At 38.2% G+C, this 23,015-nt stretch overlaps 3 protein-coding genes and 1 long non-coding RNA gene across 9 annotated transcripts; 2 read left to right on the top strand and 2 right to left on the bottom strand.

Annotated features, from left to right (window-relative positions):
* Positions 1 to 884: 884 nt before the first annotated feature.
* Positions 885 to 4,669, top strand: LOC117613073. 5 transcript variants are annotated; one of them, XM_034341715.1, is made up of 9 exons: positions 885 to 1,142; positions 1,375 to 1,715; positions 3,013 to 3,072; positions 3,187 to 3,293; positions 3,381 to 3,479; positions 3,549 to 3,641; positions 3,746 to 3,835; positions 3,955 to 4,050; positions 4,160 to 4,669. In XM_034341715.1, the coding sequence occupies exons 2-9, from the start codon at positions 1,580 to 1,582 to the stop codon at positions 4,532 to 4,534; spliced, it is 1,056 nt and encodes a 351-aa protein (XP_034197606.1). In that variant the 5' UTR covers positions 885 to 1,142; positions 1,375 to 1,579; the 3' UTR covers positions 4,535 to 4,669. The 5 variants fall into 5 exon arrangements, 4 of the variants coding, with proteins under 4 accessions (XP_034197606.1, XP_034197604.1, XP_034197607.1 ...); XR_004583657.1 differs by having other exon boundaries at positions 885 to 1,715; positions 3,942 to 4,050; positions 4,160 to 4,275; XM_034341713.1 differs by having other exon boundaries at positions 885 to 1,715; positions 3,381 to 3,473.
* Positions 4,670 to 5,431: 762 nt separating this feature from the next.
* LOC117613074 (OVARIAN TUMOR DOMAIN-containing deubiquitinating enzyme 2-like) lies at positions 5,432 to 9,508 on the top strand. 2 transcript variants are annotated; one of them, XM_034341717.1, is made up of 9 exons: positions 5,432 to 5,734; positions 6,635 to 6,718; positions 6,825 to 6,870; positions 7,009 to 7,117; positions 7,461 to 7,552; positions 7,648 to 7,710; positions 8,289 to 8,404; positions 9,042 to 9,117; positions 9,222 to 9,508. In XM_034341717.1, the coding sequence occupies exons 2-9, from the start codon at positions 6,654 to 6,656 to the stop codon at positions 9,276 to 9,278; spliced, it is 624 nt and encodes a 207-aa protein (XP_034197608.1). In that variant the 5' UTR covers positions 5,432 to 5,734; positions 6,635 to 6,653; the 3' UTR covers positions 9,279 to 9,508. The 2 variants fall into 2 exon arrangements, with proteins under 2 accessions (XP_034197608.1, XP_034197609.1); XM_034341718.1 differs by lacking the exon at positions 5,432 to 5,734 and adding an exon at positions 5,784 to 5,950.
* A 2,896-nt stretch (positions 9,509 to 12,404) lies between these two features.
* LOC117613071 (coiled-coil domain-containing protein 39-like) lies at positions 12,405 to 16,884 on the bottom strand. The gene is made up of 3 exons (XM_034341712.1): positions 16,284 to 16,884; positions 15,301 to 15,423; positions 12,405 to 14,389 (listed from the first exon to the last, which is right to left on the bottom strand). The coding sequence occupies exons 1-3, from the start codon at positions 16,677 to 16,679 to the stop codon at positions 12,848 to 12,850; spliced, it is 2,061 nt and encodes a 686-aa protein (XP_034197603.1). The 5' UTR covers positions 16,680 to 16,884; the 3' UTR covers positions 12,405 to 12,847.
* Positions 16,885 to 21,012: 4,128 nt separating this feature from the next.
* LOC117613072 lies at positions 21,013 to 21,891 on the bottom strand. Its single transcript, XR_004583656.1, has 3 exons — positions 21,741 to 21,891; positions 21,319 to 21,462; positions 21,013 to 21,089 (listed from the first exon to the last, which is right to left on the bottom strand). It is a non-coding gene; the product is annotated as an uncharacterized LOC117613072 (long non-coding RNA).
* Positions 21,892 to 23,015: the final 1,124 nt, after the last annotated feature.

Raw genomic sequence — 23,015 nt, 5'->3', positions numbered from 1 at the left:
ATTCTTTTTATAGCTGGACTAGAAAACAAAAATGCCCCAGCAACCCAACGCTTACCCCCAATGCCAACCCTATGTCTTCTTTTTTCTTTGCCGGCCATCAACAATCATTAGTCACAAGTAAGCCAAATCCCCATAACCCAATAAATTGTTACAATTAGGAAACTTCATCATCATTGTCAATGAATAAAAAAATTATCTAATCTTAATATCTGATGGAGCTTATTAGATCCATAACTGAGAACCAAAGATAATACCCAACACAATCAACCTTTTCAATATCAATTCCTTATTGGTCAATTTGTAGCTTGTCTATGATACACCCACCTCCCATTACAACCTTCTTCACATGTAATGACAATCTATAATTTAGAAGTCAACAAACCAGTGAGATCTTCATCAATAAGAACATATAGATGGATCTTGCGGTAGCCACCAAAAGGTTGAGAGGCAAACATGGCTATGATTTAGCAATGAGAGAGTAGGTGACTGGGTTGGGGTGGGCGATTGCTCGTCTCTTGTTTTTACTAATTTTTTTATTTTCTTAATTTTATTTTAAATAATAAAAATTAAATTCCAATTCTAACTGTGAAATAAAGTGTAAGTTGTTTAAAAGTATAACATATAACATAGCATATTTCGAGTAAAAGTGTTGTGATACTGTACTATTTTACAATTTCTCCAACTCGCATGATGGAACAAACAATCTCGTAAACCACGCCCTTTTAAAGTTGTACCTGTCTGAAAGGGTACTTGGGTCTTTTCAAAGTATGAAAGCGTAACTTTAGAAAGAGAGAAGAATATTCAAAACTTGGTTCAAAACAACAAAAAGTAGCGAGCGCAGCTCTCATTATCCAGAGTCAGTGACTTCTGACTCAGCTGAGAGATGTGCCCATAAAAGATGAGCTGAGCAAAAGTAAAGAATTACGCTCATTACTCAGAGTCAGTTCTAAAGAAATGTTAACTGGAATTTGGAATCCAGTTTCTGGTTTCCAATCTGCTGGTGGAATCAGTATTTGCATTGCATGCAGCTGGGTGCTCTCCTCCAGAAGCTTCCTTCCTTCCAGCATATATACATAATAGCTCTAGAAAAGTAAATAACCCTTGTTAGCTGATGAGCCAATCTACCAAGTTCTGCAGAATTTGTAGGCGCTTCCTTTCTTTTCTTTTATTTCTTTTTTCTTTTGTTGTGAACTGAATAGAAACTTCACATATTAACTTTCCTTTTTATTCTTTGCTTCCATTTAATGTGTGGCTGTGAGTTTTCTGGCCAATAAATAATACTACATAGTAATGACTTACTATCGTAAAAAGAAGAAGAAAAAAACCAATTACTCTCATGTCAATGTCATCCCCTGCTTGTAATTTGTTACACAGAGGATTGCAACCAAGGCAGACATGGGATTTGGAAATCCTTTAAAACGGTAGCATGTTTGGGAGGTCTGAGCAACGAGGAAGTTTCCTTGAAGTTTTTGGAGAATTTAAAAAGAAGAAAAAAAAATAGCATTATGGTGTCACCACAACACCAATCTTCACCTCTTCTTATTCCGCGACTCTGTCTGTCCTCCGGAGAATTGGAACCATGTTGTGTCCTACTCCTCCTCAGCAGCAGCAACCTCAATCTCTGCAAGCCTTGGCACGCAGCCAGTCCTTGTGTCTTCGACAATCTCAGTCTCCCCGGACTTCACAACGCTGCCGCTCTTTAAACTACAATTCAGGTTTATTTATTTATTTATTTATTTTTTGTTTTGGTTCTCACCTATAAATTTCAATTTAAAGGTCCAAATTAGGTTCTCATACATTAGACTAGCCGCTCAAAATGTAGCAAGAATTGAATTATTTTTCCCTTTTTGTTATTTAGAGGTAGAGATTACTGTTTGGAGTTTGATCTCAACTGTTCAGTGCCCTGCCTTGAAAGTCTACTCTGCAGGCTGTTTTCGGTTCAGTGATCTCAACTGTTCCTTCCTACCAAGTTTGTGGATATGATTAAGTTTGTTCATTGCAATTTTGAACGCCAAATGCAGCACAAGACTACGGGCTTGTGCTTATTGGCCTGAGAAAAAGCCCTTGCTTAGGAGATATCCTCTCTTTCTTGTTGGTTGAGCCTGATCTACGACCACCCTCTCCTTCGACGTTGGAGTCTGCTTCTTCTTCTTTTTCTTTTGTTGGCTGTCTATACCGCACCACCGGGAGATGCACTTGAGATAGGGAAGTTTGTGTAGTGGGTGGTGATTGGTGTGAGAACATAGTATAACTAGTGAACTTCTATATACAATAGGCTTACATCAAGGGTCGACCTTAAGCCCTTGTATTTTTTTCCTTGGCTATGGACGACTGTTATGTTATTCGTATATGACCTCGTGTTGGTTTATAACACCAAATTAGGGTTAATTGTTAAGCTTAGAAGCATAAAGGACCAGTTTAGAATCTAATATGTTATGTTATGCAAGAAAAAGTACTTGGTATATGGAGTAACTTAGCACAACTAGGAGTTGACAAGAAGACACAGCAAAGATTGATGACCGCATGATCCCTAAGAGTGATAATTTTTTGGTACTTCAAAGTTTGACTGTCCATAATGAAGGAGAGATTGAAGACCATGTTATCACAGAATTAAAGTGTCATGGACGTTAGTAGTGAACTAACTGCTCTTGAATTTTTGTATCACTGTAAGGCGAGCTTTGTTCTATGGTTCAGAATTTTGGGCCATCACAGCACGTTTCTAAAATAGTAAGTGTAGTTGAGATCTGGGGATGTTAAGATGGATATGTAGCGGCACTGGGAGGCACATGATAAGAAATGAGATAATCTTAAGTAAGTGGAAATAGTTTGCATAAAGACAGAGTTGAGCTGAGCTTAGCATTTGTACTTGCAAAAAGAGAATTTCTGAGTAACCGGCTAACTTTGGTGCAGAAGAATCACCTTAGCAAATTTGTATAATTGTTTGCAAAATTCGTCCACGTATTTTCAGATCACAGGACTTACTCCTGTCTCTCCCAACCCTGTATATTGTAGGAAACGATGCAGATTACAGTCCGGATTTCTCAAACGCCACAATTGAATTTATGATCAAAGGTGAGTTTCCTTGAAATCAAGATAAGCAGAAGTGTGGTTTTTATTTTCTCTCTCTCTTTTTATTGAGTTACTTTTATACATGATTATTATTCATTGTGTAGTTTGGTTGTGCAGGATTAAATAGTTTGAACATTAAGAAGAACCTCAGCAGGTTGCCTTTGCTCAGCAAAGGTTCGCATGATGACAACAGCAACCATTACAAGCAACAATACCAGACGACAGTAATGTTAAAACCTCATAATCATGATAAAATCATTTTTGTTTCATATTTTTATATGTACTTCATTGAACCATTTTTATAATTTCAGGGATCTGACGATTCCAACCCCACCGAGTCGCTTTTACCGAGCGTTAGTCCCCATGCTGACACTGACCAAGACGAGCAGGGTAATGTAACAAGGGTAGTGGTAAAGACTCATAACCTTAATTAAACCATTTTTTTCTCATACATTCTTGCAACTTGAACTTATTTTCAGTTTCAGGGCTCTGTAGATTCCGATCCGAGTGTGTCTCCATTACCTTGCATTAGTACCCAAGCTGATACTGACTATGATGGGCTAGACAGTGCGGTAAGGATAATGGTCAAAGGCCATAACAATAACAAAACCGAACTTTTAACTTTGACATTATGTTGCAACACTTTTATAGTTCCAGTTGAAACTTATTTGCTCAGGGATCTGATGACAACCTCAGTGACTCGCTTTTACCAAGCAGTATTCCTCGCATTAGCACCGACTATGACGAACCGGGCAATCCGGCAGTGGTAAAAACTCATGACCATAATCAACTCCCTCTTTTCACTATTTCTTGTGCGATAAGCAGTTTTATTATTTTAATTTAACTTAGAAATAGTTATAAGGCTCTTACAGTTCATAATGGCAGGGCCCTTCTGGTTCAAATCCTAGTGAGTCTGCAACAATTAACATTGGTTTGCAGGATGAACACAATGATTTTGGCCAGCCACATCACAGGACAAGGGTGATGCTCAAAACTTATATTAAACTATAGCATTTTGTTAATATCTCTTGTGAGGTTTATTTGGCACCCATTTTAATTTCAAACTGAAGTGATTATAACTTCTATGTAGGTAACTGCCTTAGAGTTGACCTTTATGCTCGTTGGTTTCAACCTAGAAATATTGTCAGCCGGTTTCGATCAGGTTTCCTCCACAAGTAAGCCTCGTTATGCACTGATCAGTTTGCTGTTGGCCGTTGCGGCTGTGTTTACTTGCATCTGGGAGCTCATTTATAATGGTATAAAGGAGAGAGATGCATCTCCGAATAGCACGGTTTTTGGTACGTTGCCTGACTTTTTCGGATTGGGACTTGCCGTGATTCAATGTGTTTGCTCGGCAGTGCAGTATTATTTCCTCCATCATCATCATAGTAATCCAATGAAACTGTCCCCTGTGCCTCTCTTTTTCTTCACCTGTTTGGTGGTTTTGAAATTAAAAGGAAACTAGGGCCACACTGTATATATATTCAGACGCTAAAGCTTATGACAGTAGGCAATATGTTTCCTGAGTTCTGTATACGTATCGATTACGAATGCAAAATAGGAAGCATGAGAAGTATTTATCTACTTTGTTCCCTGGATCCATGCATACTTCTGGAAATTTCACTTTATTGTGTTTGTGTATGTTCTGATGAGTTTGTCTTTCTCTGTTAGGCTTTATTGTGTTTGGCTTTTAGTCATCCAAAAGAGGTAAATAAATAAATAAATTTTTTTTTATCTTGCGAATTTAATTCATATTTTTTATTTGGCCAATTTCATGGTTACAGATTAATAAATATTTTTGTCCAATTTCTGTTAAAAGTTAATAAATATTTTTTAAACCAATTAAAAAATTAGCTATACAAGACAAAATTTGAAAAACACGAGCTAAATTGCCAAAGAGGTAAAACATAGGACCAATTTCACATTGGGAGGAAGGGGATCTGCTGTCTCTATATAATTTGTTGACATGTGGCCACCCACTTAACCCCAATATTAACTCTGTTAACTTTACTTTCAATAAAATAAAATTAAAAGAAATTAAACCCTAAACAAAACAAACAGCAGTCACAAAGTTCCCCACCCAATACCCAACCTTGACAGCCCCAAACCTCACTGGTTCCAGCCCCCTCACCTAAGCCACACACAACCTCCACCCTGCTGCCCACTTCTCCTCCACTACCACCTCCTCCTCTTCTTCCCGATCTCCGTTCAAATTTGGGTTTCTCAATTGAGAGTACTGGTATATGGTGATTTTGTGACTGAGGGAGGAGGTCAGGGAAGGGGAGGAAGGGGGGAAGTGGCATGAACGTCATGAGGGGTGGTGGCTACTGCTGCTATAGTGTTGGTTTTTTATTTCTAAATTTTATTAAGTTAACGGTGTTAATTCAGGGTTAAGTGAGTGGACATGTGTCAAACAATTAGACAGGAGACATAAGGGTATTGGGGACAGCAGATCCGCTCCCGTTAAGTTAAGGCTCAGTGGGACCTGGGCATCAGGTTCTAACTTGTAATCCCACTCTCCCGATAAAAAGAAGGGAAAAGAAAAAAAGAAGACGACATCAAAATACAGAGCCCATAGCCAAAACCAGGCAGGCGACCACCACCTCATCGTCAAAAGTATTAGCTCAACTACCGTTACCTTATTGACCAAAAAGGAAGAAACAGAGTGAGTTCTTTTTCTTATCTGTTTTCCTCTTCTCTTCCAAATTGTATCATGTCTATTTGAATATGCTGCTCTTGGTACAAATACTATTACTGGATCTGGAAATTTCATTGCCACATTATTTATTTGTCATCTTTTTTCAATTTATGCTTTTGGGTGGTTTCAAATCCAGCTCTGGGTTTGTTTTATAGCTTTGGTATTGGGTTTCTGAGTCTGAAGGTTGGTTTCCTTTGTGGAATTATTTGAGGATTTATTTCGATAATATGTTTTGTTTATGGGTGCACATAACTGGGTGGTTTTCTGGGTAGGCTTTTGACATATTAGGTTCATTTATTGGCACCTTAAAGAACTGATAAAGAGTATGGATTCTTTAAAGTTCGTTTTTTTCATTCATTTCAGATTCATTCCTAATACAAATTTGTAAAATTTCATTTCTGTACACTATATTTGTTCCTTTTCTTTAATGTTTTCAATCATGCCCTGCTGCTACCAGTAATTGAATCTGGTAATGGTTGGTACTTGGTTGTCTGCTGCTGAGTATGTGATACTGGGTTTTGTTCGAGTCCTCAGCCTTCTTTTTTTTTTTTATCGTCTCATACTTCTGTAACTTTAGGATTCAGTCTTAAGGAAGTTTTTATGTGTAATTCTTTTCTTTTTATGTAGCTGTTTACTTTTGATTGGACTCCTATCTTTTTTTGTATCTTAATAATCTTTGTTCTCCTTTCCTTTGTAATTACAAATGGTTCCTTCTTCACACAAACCACTTCTATGGAGTTCAATGCTTTTTGGGTCCTTTAATTGTATTAAATATTCATGTGTTTCCTTATGTCAGCTCTTTGGCTTGTGCTTGTCTATTATAAAACCATCATCGTTTGAAATATTCAAATTGTTAAAATGTTTCAGGTATATAAATATTTAAAATATGGAAGGTATTGTAGTAAGAAGGGTTATTCCCTCAGACAATAGTTGCCTCTTCAATGCGGTTGGGTAAGCTCCAATACAACCTTCTATTCTATCCATTGTCTTTTGCAATGAACTAAGCTGCGTCATATAAGGTCAATTTTTCTATTCAATAGTCACCCTTCATTTGTAGGTATGTTATGGACCATGACAAGAAAAAAGCTCCTGAGTTGAGACAGGTATAGAACATTCAGGGATTAAAAGTTCACAACAATAGATGAACCATGAGTTTTTGTGGTTATGTAGCTCCATGTTTGTATTAAGCATGCATAAGTGCGATACATCCTGATCATTTTGTGGTCATCCATGATGTGAAGGTTATAGCAGCAACAGTAGCAAGTGATCCAACTAAGTATTCTGAAGCATTTCTCGGTAAACCAAATGAAGAGTATTGTGCTTGGATTCTTGACTCTGAGAAGTGGGGAGGTCTGTTAAAAATAAATAAACTTTCCTTTTCCCACATATATGATAATTGATTACCAAACAAAATGCAAAATGAAAAGCTTTTCCTGTGAAAGTTTTGGTTATTTCTGATAGCCAACTAAGTATCTAAACCTGAATTGTACAACACTGGCTTATGTCTTCTTCTACAGTATTGAACATTGTTGATATAATTGACAAAGGTTTTGTGCCTTGACGGTTCAAGCCACTTGTCTATAAGATTAACTTCAAATGTTTTTCTTCTATTGTTGACTTCTCTGTCCCAATCCAGCACTGGGATACCATCAGATTTCGCTTGCTGAATGTTAATTTGAAATCTGTTGTACAGGTGCCATAGAGCTTTCAATTTTAGCAGATTATTATGGGCGTGAAATTGCAGCATATGATATTCAAACTACACGTTGTGATTTGTATGGTCAGGTTAGCATTAGTAGTGAGTTCTCGTGTATATTAATCTTGTCAGCTTTCCATTTCTGAATGTTTATGCTCATTTTTGTATTGGGTACTGTTGACAGGAGAAGAAGTATTCCGAAAGGGCTCTGCTGATCTATGACGGGCTTCATTATGATGCTTTAGCTGTATGTGGTTCTGATGATTTATGTTAATTTTCTGTTTCTTAGTTTTACTGGTTATCAATGTGGACGGATAATTAAGAAGTTGCTTCACTATGGCCTCAAGTAGGGCCAATTTTTTGGACATATGTGGTTTCCTTATTTTACCAAAATGCCCTTAAATAAATCCAAATTTTCAACATCCAACCAAGTTCCCCTATGTGTTTTGAGTTGTTAACATGTAAGCACATAGGACTCAAATAACCTGAGAGCCACACCTCTGTATCTCCCTAACGAATGTAATGTTAATCTCCTTCACAACAACATGTACTGCTCAATGGCTATTGAATCTTCCCTTTTTCCCACGTTCTCTTTACCTATGTGCTGAGAGACTTTGCCTCGTAGGTCTTGGCTCTTGCTCTTTTCGAGTTGTACCTTTTCCTGATTTATAATTGATGTGAAATAATTTTCCAATATATGTTAAAACGAAGATAGTTACTGATTTTAAAGCTATTTTATTTGTAGACATTTGCTCTCCACTGTTTGTGATTGAGACTTAATTTTTCCAGTTAATGGTCATTGGTTTCTGCATTGTATTGTATCAGATGTCACCCTTTGAGGGAGCTCCAGAGGAGTTTGATCAGACTATATTTGCAGTTAAGGACAGTACCATTGGGCCGGTTGAGGGGCTCGCTCTTAATCTTGTGAAGGAGCAACAAAGGTAGTGCTTATGGTTTATAATATGTGAAAACATGAAATGTGCCTTGGGCTTTTATTCTGGAATTAGCACGTTGAGATGATAAAAGATACAGAGCATGTGATTTGGGGGATTATTTCTGATACTTCCACTCTACACATGTAGCTCAGTGTGCAGAAGTATTCTAGTTCACTTTACATCAACCAACCTAGTTTACAAACCTATACAAGTTGAAGAGACAATAGTTTTTAACTTCTAGTACACAGTCTTGAAAAAAATTTCCTGATCTCTATGTACTGAGGGCATCTTAGTTGTTGAACCTAAATAGTACTACAGTGCATGCTTATAAAGTCTGGTTTATGAACATTTCAAAATAATAATCAATAAAATTGTTCTCGACTTAAGATGATTGAGAACTATAGGGCATGTCAGATGTGTTTAGCCTGCATGTAAAGTTTTCAATCCATGCCTATCCGATAGAAAAAAGGGATAAAAAGATTAATTTTCTGTGAATTTTTTTCCGGTGTTTTGCTGACTAAAGTTATCAAAATGCTTGAGGTCATGCGTGTTTCGTCGCTGTTAGTTCCGTTTTGTGCTCCTACTACTCTTATAGCTTAGGTATACCATGATTATGCCTTAATACTATGATGCTGCTTCTCAGTAAAAGGAGATACACTGACACTGCCAATTTCACTTTGCGCTGTGGGGTGTGCCAACTTGGACTAGTCGGCCAGAAGGTTATTTCTTAACTTACCTCTTTTGATTTTCTAAATGTTTGTGGTTGTGCGCATGAGATTTCCTTTATTCTTAGTATACTGAATAAATTTTGATGAATATTCAGGAGGCTGTGGAGCATGCACGAGCGACAGGGCATGTCAACTTTCAAGAATACAGATAACAGAAACATAGTCCCAATTTCATTGCAGTGTAACTCCTTTGTATTCACTTATTGTTTCAATGTCTGTCAAATAAGTATAACGTTGGATGTTGCGATTTATGTAGTCTGGGAAATGTTGTACCGTACCAACAAAAAGAACAAACATAGGAAACATACTGTTGTAGCAGGTTTTACCATCATTTTATGGGTCTTATGTTCTGGTGAATCGATTGAATACCCTTTACCTTGTTTGTTATTGCCCTCAAACTTATATGATTCTTCTTCGTTCTCCCAAGAAAATCCATTAGCTCGAACAAATTTATACCTCAACTTTGAGATGGTTCCTGTCAGCTGGTTGTTTGAAATCGACAAATTGGGAAACATTTTAAGACCAGTAATGGCTGAAGAGCTGAACTCACCAACCAGGCCAGCATCATTTACAGTGATTGATGTCAAACGGCCATTACTACAAGCTATCCTAAACCAATTCAGGGGGAATACATCGAAGACAAGAACTTTCCAAGAAGGGTCTGCATTACGCCTTGTCTGTATAATGTATAATGTATATGGCCAAAATTTACCTGGAAAGTAATAGTGTACGCATACACACAATGGAAAGTAATAGTTTCCACTTTAGAGCCAGTATGCTGTTTTAACACAGGAACCAACTTCCTCAAATAGAGAGAAAATATAAAGCCATAAATAAATTCTAATTAGAGAACAAACAGAAATAGAAACTTCAATAATATCATTCAACTTGGAAAAAATTTGTTAATTCAGAATCACACCCTCAATTTCTTTATTCTTAGAAATTAAAGAATTGCTAATCAATCAATTACAAAGTGGAAACTGTAACCTATACATCATATCATATACAACAAATAACAGAGCCAAGGTGGCCAGTTTCTATACTTCAAGAGTAGATCTCACCTTCCTCCCACCAGATCTCTCCTTCTCCCAATCTCCATTCAAAAAGGCCTCCTCATCCTGACCTTGCAACTCATCATCTTCCCTGAGGAATACACCCAATTTCTTAAGCGGCAATCCAAGGCGGACCTGTAGAAAAGGATCTTCACTGCCACAGCCACACAGCATCTCAAGTTGTTTGAGATCCTGTAAAGGGTCCTCAAATTGCACTGACTTCTTCATGTTCGAAATGGCACGACAAGCCAACTCCCTTTGCTTCATCCGCTGCATCGATTTTCTCCTTGGTGGAGAATCAGGTAGACCCTTAAGTATCTTGTTTGCTTTCAATATTGTACCTGAAAATCGTAGCTTTAGTGCAAGAATTCGGACAGCCTTACATTTTGAAAGATTCTCTGAGGCCTGATCCATGGCATTATCAACAAGGGTGGCCAACTCATCGTGTTTGGTTGAATCAACCGACTGAGAATCAGAAACACCAAGCCCTTGACTTTGAAGAACGCTAGAAGGAGAAGAGGTATTGCCCTGTTTCAGTTTGGGTAACACTGCCAAACCCTTGACTTTGGGCAGAGGAGAAGGACAAACAGACTTGGGGTTTTTCTCCAGGGCTTCCTTCCACTTGCTCTCAAAAACACCACTGAGATGCTTGGCTGCTGCACGCTCAATCCTCCCAGGCGGATAATATCTTAAAGCATTTGACAAGGTAAGCCTCACATCAGCAGCAAACCCATCAGGACTGGAGTAGACACCCCTCTCCAATTTGGATTTCACAGTACCGAAATCCATCGGCCTCCAGATGTCGTGGAAATAAACCGGATCAACCACAGGCTTCTCAAAGTACCTACTCACATGGCGGAGGTTCATCAGACACCCCAAAATTTCAGAACAATCAAACTCAAAACCTAGTTTTTGCCTCTTGATCTTCTGAGTCTGACAGAGACCATCAAAACCTAACTCCTCCGATTTTCTATGCTTTCTAGGAGACGAAGCCAAAGGGATGGTCTGTATCTGTTTGGGCCACAAACCCTTGCGCAGAGGAAGAGAAGTAGTTGGTTTTTTCTCCCCGGCTAAATTCTGTTGGTTCTCAAAAACCCTAGAAACCCTCTTGATCTTCTGGGTCTGAAACGGAAACTCAAACGGAGCAACGCCATCCCCCAATTGTTTACGCTTTCGATTTCGAGTAGACAACGCCATTCTCGATTCTCGACTCCAAAACCCAAAATTCGCACAATTGTTGGACAGTGAGTGAGAGAAAGAACTCGCTCGCTACTTTTAAAACCCAGAAATCAAAAATCTTTGGAGAGAAGAAGAGAGAGAACTCGCTCCTTCTTGAACCCAGAAAACCACTCGATCGTTGCAGACAAACAGAGCGATAACTCGTTGCTTCGTAAACCACTCGACCCAAAACTCGCCTCGTTCGTTGCAGAGAACAGAGAGAATGGGAGAGAGAAAGAGAGTTTCGGAAACTAAAGAGTGCAGTTCAGTGTTCAGGATTAGGGTTTACAGAGAAAGAGAGAGACGATAAAAGGAGGGGAATGTAAGCGTTCTGGCGCTAACGGTCTTCTTTTTGATGTTCAAAATGAAGGTCGGTGCTGTGACTTGATTGGTACTGAAGCTTTGTGAAACTTGCATCACACAAAATTTGTTTTTTCCTGTCCGAACTTTCAATTTGTTTTTTCCTTCTCAACTTTGAGCTTGTGTCAATATCCCTCAAACATTCAGCTTTGTTACAATTTTCCGCTAGTTTCCATCATGCACAACGCACATGACTGATTTTTGGGCCGTATACTTCAATTGATGTCTTAACAAAGCATTGACTCCAATATTCTCAACCAACAAACCTTCATTCTCGATTAAACACACAAGTCATGAAATTGGGTGAGAGACACGAGTCATACATGGTGAAGGTGTGTTAAAACAAGTTTGAACTAAAGGGGACAAAAAGGACCCTCAATTTGATGGATTAATGGACATAACTAACAGGAGGGGGATCGACACAAATTGAAAGTTTTAGGAGTTTTAGAACCAAATTGGAAGTTCAAAGAGCAAAGTGGAACATGACCTATAACTCGGGCATTGCTCAACCTTTTCAACCAACTTAGCTATACTCTAATGGCAAGCAGTCAAAAGTATTTGTTTAGTACGTTAGTAGCACTTTTAACCAGTATGGGTTGTCCGTCTTAGTTCCTATTTCCCAAATCACATTGGACCAGAGAGTTTCCATTTCCTAAAAGAAACTAAATCGAACATTTCTCATAACAAAATACATATTACAGATAAGGAAATGTTTTCGTTTGTCTCCCATTTTCCTTAAATGGTGTCCTCTAGACTAAAAATGATACAAATAATATGACTTGATTTCTGGATCACTTGCAAAGACCCCCAAAACAAGCAGAACCAACAGCCCCTCATATGACACAAGATAACCTAGCCTGGTTGTTCATCCAGATTATCATGGAACTGTAAGCATAGCATAATTATGGGTGTAAATTGGGAAACAAGATGTGAGTCCATTACCATCTGCATTATTCAGACTCTTCATCCCCACCGCATGCGAGCAGTTTCAAGTAGCAGAAAGTTGGTACCTTGCACGGTGAGAAATGGAACTACTTATTTTTGTCCGGGTTTGTGAGTATTTTGGATGAGCAAGCTCTGCCTTGCTACTTCTAGATCTTCTGCTTAAGCACATGACGCAATTGAACTTTTTGACTGTCCAACCTTGCCTCCAAAAGCTTTGCCTTCAAACTATGCTTCTGCGCCCCAAGAGGAATGCACCCTTTCATTCCTCGAACGTGATTCCCTGACTCGGGAGAACTCCACTGCCCCACCAAATCAGAGGGGCTAAGCCCACCTTTACCTGAACCCCGATCCGGAGATACGATACCCCCAGTAGATATCCTTCCATTCGAAAGCCTGCCATTTATTCCCTCTAAAGAGATTATCTTGTAGTTGTCCCCGTTATTTTGGCCGGATCGCCAAAGCCTTGCTATTGATGATACCTTCTTAATCTGCTTTGTTGGTACCGAGCAAACCTCACTGATTTCAGTGATTGGTGTTTCCTCACCTTCATTGTCTTCCCATTCTGTTCCACTCTCTGAGACATTACTCTCTCGGCGATTCTTATTGACAGATGGGGCACTCCCGTCTGGTGAGTAGCTTGAGCCCTGATCCTCAAGATGGCTCACAGTTTCCCATCCACTCTCATCTTCTTCAATATCACCATTATGACCAACATATGCAATTGGATGTCTTTGGATCCGGTCCTTGTTGATTCCATTGACTTCGGGACTCACAGTACGAATTTTGGAAGCATGGCTAGCAGGACTGTAGGCAACACATTGCTCAATCTCCCTCTCATTAGGCTCACCAAAATTAACCTCTTCGAACACGGAAAAGATATCATCAGGATTGGGGGGTTCATAAGAAACATCCTTGACGTCTTGAATATTCACGGTAGCAGCAGCCTGTCGAAGAAACTCTGCTTCTCTCATTTCCTTCACATCTGGGGTTGCACTTCTTGACCTCAGAAAATTCTCTAGATTTACCACAAGCTTGTTCATCAGAGAATACTTCTCCTCAACTGCCACCTTAGCATCAACCAGCTTCATTTGAACACGTTCTTCACGCCAGACCTCAGCCATCTGTAACATCTTCCTTTCCTCTTCCACTTCCTCTCTGAGTTTCATGGATTCTCTCTTCAATGCTTCAACTTCAGCCTTGTCTTCTCCAATTTCCTTAGCAAGCTCATCACATACTTCCTCAATTAATTCTCTCGCCTTTCTTTCTTTTTCGTAGTCCTGTATGTATCGCTTTGCTGATAACTTGGCATCAGCAAGCTCATTAACCAATTTGGAATTGAGAATTTCAGTTCTCTGACGATTTTTCCTTTCCCGGTTCAGTTCAGCCTTGATGTCATCAATAAATGCACGGACTTTCTCATGCTCTCTGCTCCTCCATGAAACCCTTTCCTCACTGACATTCCTTAAGAAGTGTTCGAGTTTCTTTTTTGAGGAACGCCGATCCATCTCAAGCTCCTGAATTCGAGCTCGAGCCTGCTCTAACTCAGCTTCAAGTACAGATGCCACTGATGCAGCACTTGCTTGTTGATCAAGAAGCTTCATTTGGCTGTAAATTTGTCGTACCTCATCTGATGTTTTCAAGCAGACAGGATCCCATTTTGTTTGCCCCTCCATGGCAGAGTTGGATAACTGAAATTAACGTTTGAGCTAAAAATTAGAGGCAAAAAAAACAAAAACAAAAACAGACCTTAAATTGCTCGAGGGGGGAAACAGATCTCAAATAAGAGATATTGAGAAACCAATGGAAAAGAGGAAAAAAGTTAAACATATAAACTGCTTGTTCTAAAATTTTAAGTAAATATATATGAGTTACTCTCTAATAAGATCGTTAAATAAGGACATGTTTCCCAGCCGGCTGAGGTGCACCTGAATGCATTTCAGTCATCCATATTTGATCTAATGGTTGAGAAAAAAGACATTAATAGAAAATAAATCACATATAACATTAAATTTTCATATTTCTCCCTTTTCTCTACAGTTGGAAAGTCCACCAAGCCTTGTTATGCTTCTCCCTCTCACAAAATTCCATATTTTCCCCCTTGTTTTCCATCAGACAATGTTGCTAATTAAAGACCTTATGTCTTTTGATTCAATTAAAAGAATATGGTATACATCTATTTACACCAAATTTCTTATACAAGTAAATCTTTTCTTCTTTATTTTCCATCCAAATATGAGCATTAATGTGTATTTGCTTCTATGTTTAAATACATATTCCCATATGAGTAACACTACTTCTATATTTTCCATAACATTCTATTCATATGGAATACAAGAAAGATGATTGGATTACCATCTTTAACTTTATTTTATTCCCAAAGGAGATGGTTCTTAATAAGTATATAGCATCAATACTAGGAAAGTAAGTTATCTACAGCAGGTTCTGCCAGGGAGCTTGACTTAAATGGAGCTAAGCATGTGTGACACGTGTACAAGACAATAAAGGGATCATATTGTACTGAAGTTCATAACATGTGATGCTCATTCAGAATTTACAGATCATTGACAATTCATTGTAAGTGATCAAGGAAGAATCATACCTTGGACAAGAATCCATTCCTTGAGGTAGAACTAGGGCTTTGTAAAAAATCATTTGCTTCAGAAGCATATGCTTTGCTGTTGCGATTACGGAGAAACGGTACGCTGATATGGCCGACGTCAGGCTGCATAGAAGACGACAACATTGAAACTCAAAATTTACAGTATACAACAGCATAAATACCAGCAAGTTGAGATTAAGGCATATTATGACATAGATGTGCTAAAACAGCACGCAAGGACTATCTCAGAACATATCAAAGAAAAGTGTAACGACCCGGAATTTTCATAATGCATCAAAGAAATGCATAAATGTCCAACCACTGTATCATCATATCTCACAGTTCCACGTTAATACATTCAGATTAACTTGAAGCAACGTCACGAATCTTATTTTAAAAAGCAGGTCTGAAAATATCTCAAAACCAATTAACTACCAAACTAAGATATTCTCAGCAGCACATTGATGGAAACTTACAAGCATTACCACCTCAACACAGATTTCATCCTAAACACTTAAGAACACAATCATCATCATGTTAAAAAGATCAAAGAGAACCATTTCATTCTAAAGCTTTAAAGAAAACACAATCTCTGTAAGATCAATCAACGCAGAGAAGGCTTTTTCTTTCTTTGTAAGATCAATCAAATCTTGAGTAACAATGCTTGGTTTCTTAAACCCCAAATTAAAAAATAAAAACCAAGAAATATATATCATGAAGAAAAAAAAAAATACAACAGTACCACAAATATCAGCACCAATAGTCTTTATCCAACTTAAAATTGCAAATTAAACAACACCAAATGCATTAACCATAATTTTTTTTTCAAAAGTAAAACACATAAATAAATAAACTTTTTGACAAAAAAAAAGGTCAAACTCCAATGAAATGAGATTTCATCAAGGTTTCAAAGAAGACCCATTTTACCAAAAACTTTCAGATCTTTGATGACCAAAGAAGATAACTTCCGAGACCAAACTCACCTGAAACCCTAGCTGACCACTCCGCCCTGGTACACCCGAAACATTTTCCGGCAACTGCAGCCGCCATAGCCCGGCGGCGAGCTTCCTGGCAGACATGGCGACCTCTCTTCCCTTCCTGCTCTTCCTCTTCCCCCCATCTTCTCTCTCCTCCTCAGGGGCATTTTGGTCTTTTCTTCTATCCCCGCGGTGGTCTTCGTGGCCTTCGTCGATCTTCCACTTGAGTAGAGGCGTCTCGGGTCGGCTCCGCTTTCCGGCCGGAAGGCCGGCCCGCTTCAACCGGGCCGAACCGGGAGCTCGGGTCTTTCTGCGAGCGCTGCTGGGCCTGGGTGGGTGAAGATCCGAGTCTGGTGGTGGGAATGTCGGCGAGGGGTGGCGGGGCTTGCTGGGAATTTTCATCTTCTTGAGTGAGATTCAGCCATTTAGAGAGAGAGAAAGCAAGAGAGAGAGAGAGAGAGAGAGAGAGAGAGAGACCGTGAGTGTTTGTGGTGTGTGTGTAGTGTGTGAAATGGGAAGGAGGAAGTACAGAGCTGATGAGCGTTACACAGAGAGAGAGAGAGAGAGAGAGAGAGTTTGATGGATTTTGTTTGCTGGAGAAAATGACGCACAGAGACACTGAGACAAAGACACACGCAGAGAGACAGGTATAGAAATACGGTGTAAAAGTAGACATACGAACGTGAAAATTTATGTATTGTATTTTCTTTCTTTTTTTCATACGGTCAACCACTTGGACTTCGAGTTTGGTGACATAGACAGCTACTATACGACATCGTTTTGGAAGAACACCTTGTAATTTGAAGTGTATTATTATTAGCGTAAAACTTTTTAATAACCAAAACGAGAATCCATAAATAAATTTCTTTTGGAAGTTAAAAATATTAACCTTTTTTTAAAACCATACTAGGTCAAATATTTGATTCCCTTCTATTGCGACGAGCAAAAATAACTAAAATAACATAGAGCGAAAAATAAAATCATATTAATTCGATAAATTAAATTGCTATCGCAAATTTTCTATCAAATAGGACATTTCTCCAAAGATAGGGAAAGTAGATGCTGAATTGATTTCATATACCATTTTTGTAGGTAAAGCATATGTCCATTATAAATGGCCTCCCATAAGATATTGTACTAGTTTAATTTTGTCAAGATAATTAAGTTTTGTGGATCTTTTGGTTCATTAAATGCTAATAAAACTGGACTCATTACGTGGAAAGCTTCCTCATTGAAAACTCACCATGAATGATTCAATGAAGTTCCCTCTGTCCTTGAATAAATATGGAGAGGGACAATAATATATTAAACTCACACACATTACATAGATGCTATAACTCGAATTCATGACCTTACTTGAGAGAGCAATTACTCCAAAACACTACACTAGTGAAGGGACGTCTTTCACTTGATTTAGTATTTCTAATCCACTATTATTGCATTTTTCTTTTTTCGTTCAAATTATAGAGAATATTTACAATAAAATAATGCACGTGCGCATCACAATAAAGTTATCAAACTCGTCACAAACATATACTTTTTTTTTGGTCAAACAAATAGATGTACCTAAACATTTATATATGCATTCCTCGTCATAAGGTAACAGTGAAACAGGTGGAAATACTATTTCCTTCTTTAGTTGTATATTTTAAGTAGAAAGTGAAAAATAATTGCAACCAGAAATACATCGTGAGATTACTTAATGTGCATGCAAAATCGGGTCATATCATTACCACTAACAAGAACACGTGGGGGGTGGCTTATGCAGTAATAGAAGTAGAAGGGGATACAATCAATCAATCAACACCAAAAAAAAAAAAAAAAAGTCTTTGAGATTTACCCTACGTGAATAAAGTCTTTTTCATAAAATTCCAAAATTCCAAAAACATAAAAACATAAAACGAATAATGATACCGTTCAAGTTCTAAACTCACACATGTTAATCAAATGTTATGACTCAAATTCATAATTTGTCATCCGAGAACCTTTACTATTGAGTATCATATCCGTTTGCATTTGATTCTCTAAATTTCAGCGCAGGTCCTGCGAACAATTATTATTTTGTATTTTGTATAGAATTTCACTTCCCATTGAAGATATAAAAAAAAAGGAGAAATTATTTCCAAATGCTAATAATACACGCGCTCGAAGTGAGCGTGGTGTTGCCGTTTCATTTTTGTGTCTGCTACTGCTATTTAATAAAGAAGGAAAAAAATGGTTTAGATTCTGTAGGTTCATGAGACAGCCACAGATCTACAATCTACTACTGCGTTGTTTTCTGTATTTTTATTGTCTGTTTTTTTTTTTAATTCTAGTTCCACAGCCAAAAAAAAGGCATCCGAGGGCGTCACCACGTGGATGCTACACCTGCATACACGTGGCAGCCATGGCCAAGTCTACATTGCATTTGAATCCTATGCAAATTTTTGCTAGGCGACGAATGCACCCACATGGGCATGGAAGGAGGGTTTTAACTCGGTTTGTGAGCCAACCCACATAAACTAAGCTTAGCATGGTCATGGACTCGTGGTGCGGCTGCCATGGTTTTAGATCTAAATCAATTATTTTAACTCTCAATTTGGACAATATTTTTTGGGTCAACTATACTTAGGCAGTTGTCAATTGGGAATCCAAACCAACAATCTCTACTCTATTAATAGCTTATAATATATATTAATGACTAAAAATTACTTACACAGTCTCATAATGTATGAACAGTTAAAGTCACCAACGTGCATGCATGAGTAACTATATTTAGTAATAGTATAATCCTTAAATATTTGACATGTTACGTTGTCAAACTGTTAATCAAATCTCACATACTAACAACTAATTGTGAAGTCACACAATACCATGTAAATAAATTATCACGCATAAAATACCGTAATTGATCCGTTTCACACAAGTGGTCTCTCCTACCAAACATATATTGGAACTCCAAATGCTAAATGTGGGACAAGGTAAACGGGGCCACAGCTACAGTCATTCCTGAATTGATCCAACTGATGTGGGGGCACCAATGAAGTGCTATGCAAGAAGCAAGTCGAATACGTTTTATCCTTTAGAGAGTTGGGCAGTAGTGCATTATTGTTTGTAGGCTGAATTTGTTTTCGAGACAGTACATAACATACATATATTATTAATGGACCCTCCCTATCGATATCAACAAATAGTTCGGTTTCGATATGAATCTGGTTTTGATTTTGAAGCATTATTGTTCCTTAGCCTAAACATTGAAATTGAAAGTTTTGTGCGGGCTTTTCTTGTCTCCATCTTTGCCCTAGAGAGGGACAGCTATAACTACAGAAGGCTATTGTTTTCTTTCCAAATAATTTAACCTCATATATTATATGTGATCAAATTTTCATTGAGAGCAAAAATATACTTGTATTGGATTAAAACGACGTTATTTAACAGTCTGACATTAAGAGAACACTTTTCTCCCGCAAGGAACGTCCCCCCCGTAGCCCAAAAAGCGTAGGGGGGAGGGACGCCCAAACAGAACCTACACAACAGGAACAAAACGGGATCTAGAGACCCCAATCCTATCATTTACCAAAGCTGCTTCAGCCCAAAGAGGCACTGAGTCAAACCAACACACGCCTAAGTCCAGATTATAGCTACCATTAGCCAGACAGTCAGCCAAGCAGTTCTGCTCACGATAAACATGCTGAAGATCACAATCACGGAGCAGCTTTATAAAATCCCAGCAACTAGCTAACAGACCAGCAAGAGGATGGCCTCCAAAAGTATCAGGACTCTTCATGAGATGCACAACAAGAGCTGAATCCATATCTATCACAAGTTTAGAGATCCCACGAGCAGTGGCGGATCCAGGAATTTTTCAAAGGAGGTGCAATTTTTAAAAGACTAAAAATTCACAAAGAACTCAAGCAAGGTCCAAGGTCCAAGGTTCAAGTTTAATATCCTTGTAATGTGTTAAAAAAAAAAGGCTAAAAATTCAAAAATTAATTTAGACAACCAAATACCCTTAGAATTTAAACAATACTAATGTCATTCATAATTCAAACAAATAAGAGTTCTATGTGTATTACTAATTGATTATAGTCTGTATGGATATCAATTAATATGAACAAAATTCATGCCAATGACACAATTAGTTTACCAAAATTCATATCAAATATGAACAAAATTCATGTCAATTACATAATTAATCTAACAAAAATCAATACTAATTAATCTAACTAAAAGCACATGTGATTTGGAGGTCACGTGATTAAAAGTTTGGGGTAATTTTCAGTGAATTTTTTGGCACTCAGATGAGTTTTTAATGAATTTTTTTAAGTTAGGCCAATTAGAAATGGACATGTGTCAGCTTGCTATTGAACCATTTAAAAAAGAATCAAAAGTGAGAAGCGTGCAGAGTCAGTCTTCTTCCTCGAAGAGCCTCTACAACTCAACTTTAGTTCTAGAAAAATTTTGAAAATTCATAACTTTGGTTGTGAAGCTCCAATTGATGAACCGTTTTCTCCTACATGCTCGTGAGATTGAGACCAACAATCTAAGGTAAATATTCAGGGTCTCACACAACAACAAACAAAATAACATCTTTGAGGCATTTAGTCGAACAATTCGTGGGCACTAGCAAAGGGGCAAATTCTGACATCCCGAAGGAACTTTCTGGCGAGGGGAGGTGCAGCTGCACCTCCCTGCACTAGTGTGGATCCGCCAGTGGCAATAAGTCAAACAGCAGGATTGCGAAAAAAAGGAATTGCTTACAGTTCAGTCAACCCGCTAATATTTGAAATTGTATCCGGAATATGTCCAGATATGTGGCTACCCCTCAATACCCTGAAGCACAGGTGAGATGATTAATTTTTCTTTTCTGTAGAACAGGAAAGTGTTCACAAGATAGTACTTTCCAATATAAACAGTTGTAGAACACTCAGATAAGACAACAGCATAAGTAACTGCTACAGATCAGGCAATTCCCCAATAAATACAAGAACATTTTACATATTTTACATATATAGACGAATAAGAAAGTTGGAATCTTTTAGGAAGGGAAATGCAGCCTTACAAATGCTTTAAATTGGACAGTTGACCCCAGGTATTGGGTATAGGACCTCTGAAATTATTGTTTGCAAGATTTAGATTCTGTAGATGTGTCATGTTGGCAAGATAAATGGGTAACAGGCCTGTTAGACTATTATCCTGGAAGTCCCTGCATAAATAAAGTTATTTTATCAAAATTCATGACTGGATGCAAAAAAAAATATATTCTTCAGAATTAAACAAACAAGAACTACAATAATGAAGGCATTGGTATTATATTCCACCTTTTTCTATGACTCAGTTGACAGTATGTAAAGTTACAATGATAAAGGGAAAACTTAAATTCTCTCTCTCTCTCTCTCTCTCTCTCTCTCGGCACCAGAGCACAAACTAGTGATCCAAAATCAGGTTTCAGCCAATGGAAATAATAGTTAGATATCACCATACCTTCAACATCTGGATCTGTAGATGCAAAACTGACTGTTAGCAAAATGAGTAACATTAGCCAATTTATGATTGGCTTTAAAAGATGCCAGCTAGAAAATGCTCCAGACATGCCTCCTGAACTACCGACGATTATTCACCCAGACACCTCTAGCCTCTTTATGGGAAGACTGCATAAATAATTTAAAAAAAGCATTTTCAGTTGAGAGTAGAAGAGATTCCTGCCTGGAAAGCAAAGAAATTTTTTTTTATAATTGTACAGATGGAACTTAATACATCTATTACAATGAAGGAGAGGGAAAATAAACATGTTTTTGGGGTAAAATCCACAACAGAATTAATAAAATATAAAATCAGCGCATTATGTTTTGGGGAAAATACACATGTTTTTGGGTTCATTCCTGTAACAACTACTTCTGTTCATGCTGTTGGCATTGCTTACCCTCATAACTTGTGGGGCCTTTTCTGGACCATAAGCATTTGTTACCTTTGGTACTAGCCCTGCAATCTAGTAGCTCAATGTTTTAGGATTATGTATCCCAGCTCTCATCTGATCAAATACTGACTTGATTTTGGACATGGAATATTACGTAACAATACGATTATGAGAATTTTATCTTTTTCTATAACTTTTATGTTATACTGACTTGGAATTTTTTGTCCATAAGTTTGCTATTATAGGTGATGGGAACAAGTGGGCCGTCATCGATGTCGCTCTCCCACCATCCACTGACCTCCAACATGTCGTCATGCCAAGCGTGATCTCCTTGACTAAGACCGTTGAACAGCTTGGCCTTGTAGACGCGAACTTGGGCATACCGCTCAAAGTGCCTCACTTCGAAAAAATAAAATAACTCTCGCACCGTCAGCTCCAACATGAAGAAACGGCTCAGATTCTTGAAGCACATGTTCGCCCGATAAATGTTGGGAGTACACTGTCTCGGAGCACACCCCATGGCGCAGAACACCTCCTTGAAGAGGTTTGACAGCGGGAATTTGAAGCCCAAGGAGAAGTAAAAAGGAAGGAACGTAAGGATCCTAGCATCAGGATCACTCACGTCCACCAAAGGCTCGTTATCAGTCTGAGACTTCAATAGCTTGACATGTACGTCATCTGGAATGGCAGACGCATAAGCGGCCTGCCACTTCTGGAATTGAGCATAAGTCGTGACGCGATGCAAGTTGGCCACGGACTTCTTGCTATGCACTATGAAGCCTCCTCACAAATACAAAGGCCCTGAGATCTTGGAGCCTTGCTACCGTCCCGGGAAGACATGG

This window comes from Prunus dulcis, unplaced genomic scaffold (assembly GCF_902201215.1).
Source record: "Prunus dulcis unplaced genomic scaffold, ALMONDv2, whole genome shotgun sequence".
Classification (NCBI taxonomy): Eukaryota; Viridiplantae; Streptophyta; class Magnoliopsida; order Rosales; family Rosaceae; genus Prunus; species Prunus dulcis.
This window is presented reverse-complemented; position numbering and strand designations above follow the sequence as displayed.